General features: G+C 34.2%; 1 protein-coding gene across 2 annotated transcripts in view; it reads left to right on the top strand.

Annotated features, from left to right (window-relative positions):
• The window catches only part of CERT1 (ceramide transporter 1), a 128,566-nt gene that overhangs the window by 52,505 nt on the left and 63,267 nt on the right, over nucleotides 1–12,794 (top strand). For both annotated transcript variants that reach the window (XM_082650090.1, XM_082650089.1), the window contains exons 4-6: nucleotides 3,660–3,767; nucleotides 4,566–4,704; nucleotides 9,500–9,583. In XM_082650090.1, coding sequence (XP_082506216.1) covers nucleotides 3,660–3,767; nucleotides 4,566–4,704; nucleotides 9,500–9,583 — 331 coding nt within the window. The remainder of the gene's footprint in view (nucleotides 1–3,659; nucleotides 3,768–4,565; nucleotides 4,705–9,499; nucleotides 9,584–12,794) is intronic.

Here is a 12,794-nt window from a genome sequence, read left to right as displayed (position 1 = left end):
TTCATGCAAAACATGTTGAGGAATACTGCTTACAAACACACAAATTTGGGAAAGAAGGGTTTTTTTTGCAAAGCAATTTGTGTGAGGGACCTTAAAGCGTATATGTTGAAAGGAAATATTCCTATAGTAACTGTATTTGAATTCCACATTATTAATTTTAGATGGAAACTGGTATTTTCAAAAATACTGTATTGGTGATTAGAGCTTGTAAGTAAGCTCTACTTTTTTCTTATGGAAGAATAGGGTTAAGAAAAAGCCAGCATGCCTTTAAAGTATTATCCCTAAAATCATACCAATGAGATTTTAAAGGCATGTCAAGACTTTGAGGAACATTTAACAGTGTATATCAGTTGTGACCATAAAGTAATTTCTTCCCATTTCCATCCTTGGAAATTTCCCTCACCCCCACCTTCGAAAAGCAGACCTTGTTAAATTCAGAATGAGTATTGTTGCCTTAAAGTAGACATCTTGGAAAGCCAAATAGATGTCAACAACATTGCTGCTTTTCAGAATAGTTTTATAACTTATCTTTTAGAATCATTTTAGCCCCTGTGACGAAGTGTTTCTAAAATACTGATATCTTAATGATAGATTGGATTTTTGAGAGAAATCCAGTACTAAATCAGAGCCATGTCATGTGACTACGAAAGGCAGTCAAGCTTAATTATACAGTTTATAACTATTTCTTTGAAGTAGTGAAACAGCTTTAAAAGTTTTATTCTGCAACTCCCTGAAATGATTTTAGATAGCTCCATTTTGTGGCTGTATCATAAAATTACTCTAAATATTGTGGTAGTACCATCAGGAATCTTTTATGCAATGATAGCATCATTGGCACAATTATAGACATTTCCAGAATGACCGGTTTTTAAACAGTGAGAATTCATTTGTATGTGCATGTGTGTATTTGTTAAACACTTAAATTATTTATTTTAAAAGTTATCCCAGTGCAGGTACTGACATAGAGTGACAAATGAATCCCCATTATTTAAATTGAATAAAATGGAATTGGTCTTCATGAATATACTTTATTTTCTTTTTCCTTGGAATGATGTATATAATTTATAATGCAGTTTATTTAAGTGAAACTTTATTAAAGGTAGAAATACAATTACTCTAAACTCTTAGCCTCAACATTCATTTACTATCCATTACTTAAAATGTATAGCAACAGTATTGCTATAGTAGAGTGTTTTGTTCTATCATGTCTTTGTTGTAAGGAGATATTACTGTTTTGAAATCGTGGAACCTGAAAAAACAGGCAAGGATGTAAGAAGTATGTTTCATAGTCAAAAAACATTTAGTAAAGCTTTGTAGTGTTTATATTTTGTTTCAAGATTTTAAAGTTTTGACTTACTCCGTTTAGGACTCATTGATATAAAGCAAGTAAATGGAGAGGGTAGATTCATTTGGATTTGGATTTGAAATTGTTTGGTTTTAAATATTTTTCAAATAAATATCCAAAATTTGTTTTTAAATAAAATTTTGATTGTAAATTATGGGGTAGTTTTGTACTTAAATGGACGGTTCAGATTAATTTATGTTAAGAAATGAATGACATATAGGTGTCTGAGATAAGTGATTGCTGAAGTACGTACCTTATATTTTTGGTCCATCACAGGTAGATTTTTCTTATTTTTATTTATTTATTTTTGTGGTACGCGGGCCTCTCACTGTTGTGGCCTCTCCTGCTGCGGAGCACAGGCTCTGGACGCGCAGGCTCAGCGGCCATGGCCCACGGGCCTAGCCGCTCCGTGGCATCTTCCCGGACCGGGGCACGAACCCGTGTCCCCTGCATCGGCAGGCGGACTCTCAACCACTGTGCCACCAGGGAAGCCCAGATTTTTCTTATTTTTAATTCCAATCTTCTATATTTAAATCTAACGAAAAACTTTACCAAACCAGTACAACAATTAAAATGTAGAAACACTATACTTAGAAAGTTAGCATTATTGTCAAATGAGAAAGAGAAACTAGAGCCATTTTAGTTAAGGAACCTAGCTCAGTACCTTTGTTCCAGGACATTATTTGATAAGAAGTCTTATTTTTTTTATGAATTGCATGATTTCTGTAATTAGAATTTTCTTTTTGTGGGATTCTGTGATACTGAAACAAGCTTACCTATTTTTCTTTAGCTAATTTATTGAGGTTCAATTTATTGTACCTTTGATTCCATCTAGTCATGAGTTTATATGTAATTTGTTAGTAAATTAAGAGTTAGGAATATATTGCAGTACCGTTTATAGGTAGAGTATTTTATGAACAGGCATTATTAAAGTATGACAATCTTTGAATCTTTAGCGACCGGTATGTACTGGAAGCTTGAATTTTTAAGAAGCTGCACTAGGTGTGATGCCAAAAATGATTAGATATTATTTTACCTCTTAAGTTTAGTGTCTAGGATTAAAATTATGCACAGTACTTGTAAAAGAATAACAGTAGGAAGAAATCAGAGATCCCAAAGTACTTGAGCAGGTTTTAGGTACTTGGAAGTTGTTTTTTTCAAATGTTTAATTCTTTTGTCCATGTTTTTAGTACTGCATTTTCCTAAGGAGGATGGGATGCAAAATTGATACTTTAAAGATTGCCAACTCCATCAAAATTAGATCACAGTTCTGAGTCTAACTAAACCCCAAAAAGAGTTCAGTTATCTTCTATGATGTGATTACAGAATAGACTGGCAAAACTGGGGATTTTCTTTGTGCCATGAACTGTCAAGGTGGCTACAAAAATGGAAGAAATACAGTCTTCTTACAGAAGGTACAAGTCCACTAGTAGTTACAAAATGTAAACTATTAAAATTGAGTGGCAAATGCCATAATCATGATATGTTAAGAATGGTTGAGAATACAGAGACAGACTATCTGGAATAATAGGAAAGGCTTCATTGAGACAGTGGTATTTGAGCTGTGTCAGGGTAAATAATTCATCTATAAAGAAGTTTTCCTTTTTTTTTTTTTTGGTCCTTGTTCTACCAAAATTTTTTATTGTGGTAAAATATGCATGACGATCTGTCATTTCATTCTGTGACATTAAGTATATTCACATTGTTGTTCAACCATCACCACCATCACCATCCATCTCCAGAACTTTTTCATCTTCTCCAACTCCAGCTCTGTACCTAGTAAATTCTAACTCCTCATTCTCCCCTCTTTCTAGCCCCCTGATAACCACTGTTCCACTTTCTGTCTCTATGAATTTACCTTCTGTAGGTAGTTTTCCTATTATTAAACTCTTTTAGCCAACTAGCCCAGCATGTAGTTGGTATTCAGTAAATTTCTAAATGAAGTGGCAGTTAGGAATTGAAAGCATTGCTTATGCCAGCGGATTGCCTATATTTCTTGAGTGAACTCAAACTACTAATTATTGTTACGGTAACCTTAACAAAAAAATTTTTTGCAATAACCTTATTAATTTATAGGGAAACTTTTGTTTTCTCTTAAGTATTTTTCCAGTTTTATTGAGATATAATTGATATATAACATTGTATTAGTTTAAGGTTTACAGCATAATTATTGGATATATGTATATATTGTGAAAGGATTACCATAGTAAGTTTAGTTAACATCCATAACCTCACGTAGTTAAAAAGTTTTTTTCTTGTGATGATTAAGTATTTTTTATTTAATTTTTTTCATGTAGTTTACTTTCCTTTTTAGACTGAGTCTGGATATGGATCTGAATCCAGCTTGCGTCGACATGGCTCAATGGTGTCACTGGTGTCTGGAGCAAGTGGCTATTCTGCAACATCCACGTCTTCATTCAAGGTTTGTGGTTATGAATGCTTTAGTACTGAATGTTGTGAACAGAACTTATTTGATAGAATAAGTTTTTTGAAAGAATTTTCCTACAATGTAAATTATTTGAAGTTGTTACAGAATAGTTTTTTAAGAGGTAAAATCATGACTCATAAAAATAAAATGAACACACGTCAGAGATTTTGTTTCATTCATTAATGAAATAAGATGTTAAAGAAAAAATGTAGTTCAAAGAAGAATGTGAGGAATGCTGAAATGATTTTGCTAATATATGCAAAACTAATCAATAGTCACACATTAGTAACCAGTGTACCTCCACTGGACAAAGTTCATTTGCTTTTCTATGGACAAGAATCATTTACATTACTCTCAGTTTTCTATGACTTAAAAAGTTGTAAAATAGCTCAAATGCAATGAAATCAAAGACTTCTATATGATCAGGCACCCAGTAAGTATCATGGATGATACTTACTATTCCTTTCAAAGGACACCCAGTAATATTTTTGCCCATTTTAAAGTCTTTCACAATTTATCATCACAGTGTTTAATTTGAAAATATTAAATGTTGTAGTGGCAAGTTGTCAGGCTTGCTCTCATTTCCTTCAGGCTTATCACTATCAAGCCATTAATTACTGAGTTTCAAGTCTGTCCCTGGAAATAATACATTGAACTTGACAACTCTCCCTACTCCATGCCCTCAATAGTAAGATACAGACCTTAAAAGGTGGTGAAATACCATGGGACTAAGAATAAACAAATTCTAGTTTTGTTAACTTGGATTACATCTCCCTGTTTTGTGTTTTGCAGAAGGGCCACAGTTTACGTGAGAAATTGGCTGAAATGGAAACCTTTAGAGATATCCTATGCAGACAAGTCGATACTCTACAGAAGTACTTTGATGCCTGTGCTGATGCTGTCTCCAAGGATGAACTTCAAAGGGATAAAGGTTAATTAGGCTATTACCACTATTTAAAGCCTCTTGATCTTAAGGGTAATGTCTTTAAGTGATGAAGGTAATTATAGTCACTTTTGCTGTACACCTCTAATGTAACAGATTTCAGTGTCCACATAACTTGTCTACTTGAATAACATCCTAATTAATCTGATCACCCATACCAGATATCATTGAAGATTTTAAAATGGTTTTTGAACTCTTTATTCCATTAAAAAATATAATATCATCTTGATAATATGGGGCATTTCACATGATTATGTCTAATAAATGTACCCTATGACAAGTCTTAGAGACAAGCATATGTTTATGTTAAATCCTCCAGATCTGGAATCAGTCGATCTTTTCATCCCTTGCTCTTCCTCTTCCTCTCCCTCTTTACCTCTTTTTCTCTCCTTCCCTTTGTCACCCTCCCTTCCTCTGGCCTTTTTCTCATAGAAGAAGTCAATAATGGAATTACATACACAAGTAAAAGTAATTTTAGTGAGTTTTTTTTTAAGAGAGATGATCTTTAGTTATAATGTGAATTTTGAAGTTACTTTTCATTTGTTACTGCTAAATATTACTGGTGTTGTCAATATCTGTTCTTTAGTTTTTCTCTTAGTTTGTTACAATGGGCAAAAATGAACTACTCATAACAGTATTACTAAATCATTCTGAGTTCATACCCAGTATAACTAAGTTGCCTAACATGGTTTCGTTTCTTGGTCTTATTAAATGTCTTTGATCTGAATTCATATTCTTTTTGTTGACTTGCTGGCAAGATGGTGGAGTAGAAGGACGTGAGCTCACCCCTTCTTACATATTCTTTTTGTCTTCTCTGTTCTTTGTTCCCTTCTTCTGCCTTCTTTTGGATTGAGTATTTTTTATAATTCCGTTTTCTATCTCCTTTGTTGGCTTTTTAGTTATACTCTTTGTTATTATATGGCTACTTTAGGGTTTATAGTATGCACATTTAAGTTATTACAGTCTCCCTTCAAGTAATATACCCACCTCCTGTATTGTTTAAGAACCTTAGAATAATGTATTTCCATTTCTCCCTAAGACTGTGCCAAGGCAGTTTCGCATTCTCTAGCCAATTCCCTGTGAATTATTCCAGGTCTGTGTTATAGGAACAGGTGCTTTTCCCTGCCCCACATAGGCTTTGGGTACTCTTCCCTGGTGGAATCCTCTCAGATGGTTCTTTCTGTGACCTCTATAGTTCCTCAACTTGTATGTGCTGTCAGTACTCTGCGAAATACTCAGGGGGACCTTCTGCCCATCTCCAGAGTTCTCTCTCTGTACAGTTGTCTCCTCCCAAGTACTCTGCCTTGTGAACTCTACTGTCCTTTGTCTCTCTGGATTCTCAACTCCATTTCTTCACCTCAGAGAGTCTACCAGGCTCTTCCTGGGTTCCTCATTACTCTACAGCTTGGAAACTCTCCCATGGCAGTAAGCTGGAGCATTCACAGCACTCACATCATTTGTTCCCCAGCCCTTAGGGATCATTGTCCTTTGTTGCCTAATATCCAGTATCTTGAATACCATTGTTTCATATATTTTGTCTGATTTTTTAGTTTCATGCTAGAGTATAAATTCTCTCCCTGTTATTCCATCTTTGCCTGAAGCGGAAGCCCATATTCCTCTTAAAGCACTTAATTTTACCTGAAGTATCCTTGAAGTTCTTTATATTTGATGCACTTTTAAGTTTTTGGTTCTTTAACATTTAATATTTATTTCTCTAAAAATAAAGACAGTTGAACTTCTATTTCTCATTAATTTAAAAAAGTATGTATACTTTTTTTTTGTCAAATTAGACATTACACATCAGCTTTCATTTGCTTGCAGATAGCCCTTTAAACTAAAACAGGATGTATACAGGTTTGGATTCCTTGTTTATTTTTAAATGATTCACGTCAATAATATATAGTATTTTAAAGACAAAAGTGATAGTGGAAGGAGTGGAAGTTGGGATGTAATAATAACCATGTTGTGTAGAAGATTTGAAAAATATTTTTAAACATTATTCATGTTTTATTATATAGCAGCAGTCATAGACTAATGTATTAGTTGTTAGGGATGCCATCACCAAAGTACTCTACAGACTGTGTGGCTTAAACAACGGAAGTGTATTTCCTCACAGTTTTGGAGGCTAAAAATGTGAGATCAAGGTTTTGGCAAATTTGGTTTCTTCTGAGGGCCATGAGGGAAGGATCTGTTCTAAGCCTCTCTCCTTGGTTTGTAGATGATCATCTTCTCCCTGTGTCTTCACATCATCTGCCTTCTGTAAGTGTCTGTGTCCAAATTTCCTCCTCTTATAAGGACACTGGTCATATTGAAGTAGGGCCCATCCTCATGACCTCATTTTAATTTGATTACCTCTGTAAAGACCTATCTCCAAGTCCAGTCACATTTTGGAGTACAGGAAGGTTAGGACTTCAACATATGAATTTGGTTGTGGCACAATTCAGCATATAACAACTGATTTCCCTATAAATGGCTATTTTAAGAAATGTTTTTAAGAGTACGTGCTGGGTAAAGGTGAAATAAGAACATGGACCATAGTTTCCTACTTCGACTATAGACTGGAATTGCTGACCTAAGGATCTCTATAGATGTACTTTCACTAAATTATCAAGACTAAATTATCTGTGACTTAAAAAATTTTTAAGAAGAATCACTGTTCTTCATTAAGTGTGTCATTGAAATGATAATAGCAAGCTCTCATTTTAGGTGTTCAATGTTTTCATTTAAAAAGTTTTATCGTAATTGCTAGTAAGGAGACTTAACCACACACATACACACACACACACCCCACACTTCAGTAAGATTTAATTAACCATTTAGGTCCAGATACTCTAGGATTACAGAAGTAGAAGACATTATCTCTGACCTAAACATATATTTTAAAACAAGACATATATACCACATTAAACATAAAGGTTCTAATCTTGCTCTTCTATTCATTATTAGTTTGATGACTTGAAGTAGATTACTGAACATTTCTGCACATCTCTTTCCTCTGTAACATGGGTGTTGTATCCAGCACATATGATTGTGAGATCTAAATCAGAATATGTATATTAGCCCTGTGCTTAATAGCAAAAAATCAGTAATAGTTGCTATTATTAATGTGGTTGATTTGGATTATTGCTGGGATAATGAAAGCAGAAATGTACAAGATCCAGAGATGGAATTTAGCATAATAGATTTGAGGGCTGGTAAGGGAGACCAGTCTGATTGGGATGGGAGATTTGTATTAGGACAGTGTTTTTAAATCATGTCAGGCATCCCTTAAAGGTGCCTCAATGATGGACAAGGAGTGCTTGGTTGGGAAGGAAAGGGGGAGGGCCACTCTTTTAGCCAGAGCAGCTCTTGTTTTCATCAGTCTTATATTTTGAGTATTTACTAGAAAAAGAAGGCTGAAAATCCCTGTTTGGTAGTACTAGGCTATTGGATGGTTAGAGATATGAAAGTGAATCTTTAGGAACCCAAGGTAGATACTGAGGAGACAAGTGAAATGCAGACATTTCAGTATTTAAGAGCAGTTAATCAGATTAGTAATGAGTCAAGGTCAGGATGTTGTCTGATGATTTAAAATCAGTAATGATTTAAAATCAGAGCAGCACTGTAGTAGTTAATTTCTTAGAATTGACCATATTTGCAAATTAATTGATGAAAAGACAGAGATCCACAGAATCTGGGAATTTGATTAATCTTGGAACTAAGGCGTTTGCAGAGGCTTCAATATGGATACTGAAGTCTGTAGGAATGATGGATGTGGAAAAGAAAAATGTCAGTTGGATACTGTTAGCAGTTAGCTGGTTATAAAATAGTAGGTGTTAGTAGATAATAGCAGCTTATGATTTGAAAAAGTTGTTATAGATGAGTGCAAAATTTTCAGGTGATGAAAAAAATGAAATAGCCCAGTAATTAGAAAATTGTAGTACAGAATAAAGGTATTTTCCATAGTAATTACTACCATTTAGTCACGGGAGGGAGTAAGGAATAGTAGTGGGCTTTGCATCCATTGGAGAGAGAGTTAAAAATAGATGAAATGTTCCTCATAGAGCCAAATTACTCCTGATGTAAAGAGAGATAGGCAAGGAGTAAGACATTAGTTTAAAGTGAAGATTTATTCGGTAGAAAGGGAGTTCCTCAAATGATAATAAACTAAAGAAGCCATTCAGAAACAGAGAATAAGGTTGGGGGCTGAGGTTTAGAAATTTGCACTAAGAAGTGGAATACATAGTGCAGAGGATTAAGTATGTTAGGCAGTAGAAAAAGGGATAGTACGTAGAAGAAAGAGGTATGTGGAAGAACACAGGAGATTCTGTATTTTCTGGAATTAGGTAGGTTAAAATGGATGTCCAGGCACAGACACATTGGGATGAATTAAAATTGATATCACATCTATAAGTCATATTTTCCCTGCATATCCTAGAGGCAAGATAAAGTATCTTCTGCATGTACCATTACTGTCCTCTTCGGTCTTTGTAGGCCTCTGGTAGAACTATGAAATCTCCCCAAGGTCAGGAGGAAGAGATAGGAAGACTTAAAGGACAGAATAAATCGTATCTCAGTATCATCCCTTACACAAATGAGAATGGGTACAGTTTTTATAAGAATGTATTTAAAGACATTCCACAGCATATTTATTGGGCATACATTGATAAGCACTGAAAATACAAAGATGAATAAAACCATGTACTCACAGAATCCAGAGTATATTTACTCCGTTGAACATAAGAATAAACTGGTTAATTTCTATATGCTTTCATCCTGATATCTTTAAATATATTTTACTTAGTGGTAGAAGATGATGAAGATGACTTTCCTACAACACGTTCTGATGGAGACTTCTTGCATAATACCAATGGCAATAAAGAAAAGGGTAAGTAGTAAAATTTTCCTCCTCAGTTTGGTAAAATACACTTTCTAAAGTTACATAATAACTAACTATATAACAAGAATAATTAATGGAATAGTTAAAATTTTTTTAAGCTGGAAAGCGAAATTTTTCTTCTAAGAAAAGACATGTAGGTAAAATATACATTCTGACGTTAAATAATCTGACAGCTCATCTGACAAAGACTTACTCTAAATTTTAGACATTGGCCTCTTTTTCAGCAGTATTTGGTAGAATCAGTTTCTAGTACTGAAAAAGCACTTCTTAGGGAGGAAACATTGTAATGGAACTTGAATGTTTCTTTAGAGTGTATTTCTCTCTGTTAATGTTCTTTTCTCTCTCCACTTGATAAACTGGTGTTGCAAAGTATATAATCAGTGTTATTAAAGGAAAATTACTGAAATCACTGATTTCACAGCACAATTGTTTATAGACTCAGGAGCAAGGTGGTTTATTACATATATCAGTTTATTTCATATATCAGTTAATTGTTGCTCTGTTTATAACGGCTCACTCATTAGATGGAATTCTTAATTGTTGATTGGGAACCTTTGTTTTACCACAACATGGATGAACCTGGAGGGCATTATGCTAAGAGAAATAAACCAAAGACAAATACTGCATGGTATCACTTATGTGTGGAATCTATGTATGGGGCAGGGGTGGGCAGGGAGGTTGTGACAGAAACTTGTGATTCATGGTCAGTGCTTTCTTTTAACATATCCTAAGAAAAAGCTGGCATGGATTCCTAAAACTTTTTTTAAGTTGCAAATAAGCAACTTTCTTTCTTCAGAATCACCGACAGAGAATAGACTGGTGGTTGCCAAGGGCGAGGTGGGGTGGGAGAGGGATGGATTAGGAGTTTGAGATTAGCAGATGCAAACTGGTATATATAGAATGGATAAACAACAAGGTCCTACTGTATAGCACAGGGAACCATATTCAGTATCCTGTGATTAAACCATAATGGAAAAGAATATGAAAAAGAATGTATATATATGTATAACTGAATCACTTTGCTGTACAGCAGTAATTAACACAACATTGTAAATCAACTATATTTCAATTAAAGAACAGAATTCCTTTCTTAATGTTGATGGAAATTAACTCTTGAAAATCATCATAGGTGGAAAGTATCTTTTTATGGCTAAGCTCTAGAAATAAGTTAGTCAGAAGCATTGAGTATAATCCGGTAAAGTGAACAGAGCATAGTCTTTAAATCTGGAACTACTTGATTGTAGTCTGGGATTAAGGTATTTTAGTCATCTCTCAGAAACAGGGTCTTAGTCCTAGATTGATCAACTGTTGGAAGAGGGAAAAATAATACTCTGTTCTTGGGAGTGGTCATTGTAATGTTCTTACCATTAGGGCCATTATTAAAGATTAGGTCTAGATCAAATATTGTGATGTAACTATACTGAAGTTTTTTAAAATTTAGAACTAGTTTACCAACCTACTAGTAAATATGCCAGGAATAGGAATGGGGGTTATGCAGCGAAGACTAAAACAGGAGTAAAACTTCCAGATATTCTAAGATGAGAAGAAAGGCAATTAAAGTAATTTGAAGATTAGAGCAGAGGAGAAATTTTTGAATTAGAAAACACCTTCCTTAGTTAAAGACTTTTAAGAGTTCTAGATCACAGTGAAAGGAATGTTTCCTCAATCTTTTGTGAACAAACTTCTCATCTACCTCTATATAAGTTTTCTTCTGTTAAATTCTATGCCATCTTTTAAAAATTATATTTCTAGAGACAAAAGGAGAGATTTTATGACAATAAAATACGTATTTGCATGTAACAACAGAGCCCCAAAATACATGAAGCAAAAACTGACCAAAGAGACAAGTCAATAGTAATAGTTTGAGACTTCAATAACCAACTTTCAATAATGAATAGAACAAGTAGGATAAAGATCAACAAGACAGTAAAATATTCGAATAGTCTAAATAAACAGACCTAGTAGACATTCACAGAACGCTCCACCTAACAATAGAAAAATATATATTCTTCTCAATTGTTCATGGAATATTCTTTATTATAGACCTTATGCTTGGCCACAAAACAGGCTTTAATTAGTTTAAAAGGACTGAAATCAAGTAAAGTATGTCCTCCAGCCACAGTGGAATGAAATTGGAAATTAATAACAGAAATTTGGGAAATTCAGAAATATGTAGAAATTAACACACTCATAAATAACCAGTGGATCAAAGACAAAAATCACCAAGGGCATTAGAAAATACTGTGAGGTGAATGAAAGCAGAAACACAAGATGCCACAACTTATGGGCTGCCACAGTACTTAGAGGGAAATTTGTAGGTGAAACACATTTATTATAAAGAAGAAAGAGAATTGAAAAACAATATAGAGAATCAATGAAACTTTAAGTTGATTCTTTGAAAAGCAAAGTTGACAAACTGTTAACTAAACTGATCAAGAAAAAAGGGGAGAAGACTCAACTTATTAAAATCAGGAATGAAAGGGAGGACATTACTGCTGCCCTTACAGGAATAAAAAAGATTATAGGGGGATGCTATGAACAGCTGTATGCCAACAAATTAGATAACTTAGATGAATTGGACAAAAGTCCTACAAAGACACCAACTGTTGAAACTATGTCGAGAAGACCTACAAAATCCAAATAGACCAATAATAAGTAAAGAGACACAATTAGTAAAAAAACTTCCCACAAAGAAAAGCCCAGGCTCCAGTGACTTCACTGGTAAATTTTACTAAACATTTAAAGAAAAATTAATACCAGTTCTTCACAAATTCTTCCAAAAAGTAGAATAGGGGGAGCACTTCCTAACTAATCATTCTCTGAGGCCAGTTTTGCCTTGATAACCAGTATCTCTTAGTGCAACCCACAGTTAACATCACTTTTAATGGTGGAAGACTGAATGCTTTCCCCCTAAGATCAGGAACAAGACAACCTTGTTCCTAACTATTGTTCAACCTTGCCACTTGCGTTCAATAATGTATTAGAGATTCTACCTGGACAGCTGGGCAGGAAAAATAAATAAAAAGCATCCAGATTCAAAAGGGAGAATTAAAACTTTCTCTGTTTGAAGATGCCGTTATCTTACATAGAGAAAAATCATAAGGAATCCACTAGAAACCTATTAGGACTAATAAATTGAGACTGCAGTATATAAGATCAGTATACAAAAAGTCAGTTGTATTGTATTGGCCAAAAGGTT

This window comes from Grampus griseus, assembly GCF_964374135.1.
Source record: "Grampus griseus genome assembly, chromosome: 3".
Classification (NCBI taxonomy): Eukaryota; Metazoa; Chordata; class Mammalia; order Artiodactyla; family Delphinidae; genus Grampus; species Grampus griseus.
The sequence above is the reverse complement of the archived record's forward strand: the minus strand, read 5'-3'. Positions and strand labels throughout refer to the sequence as shown.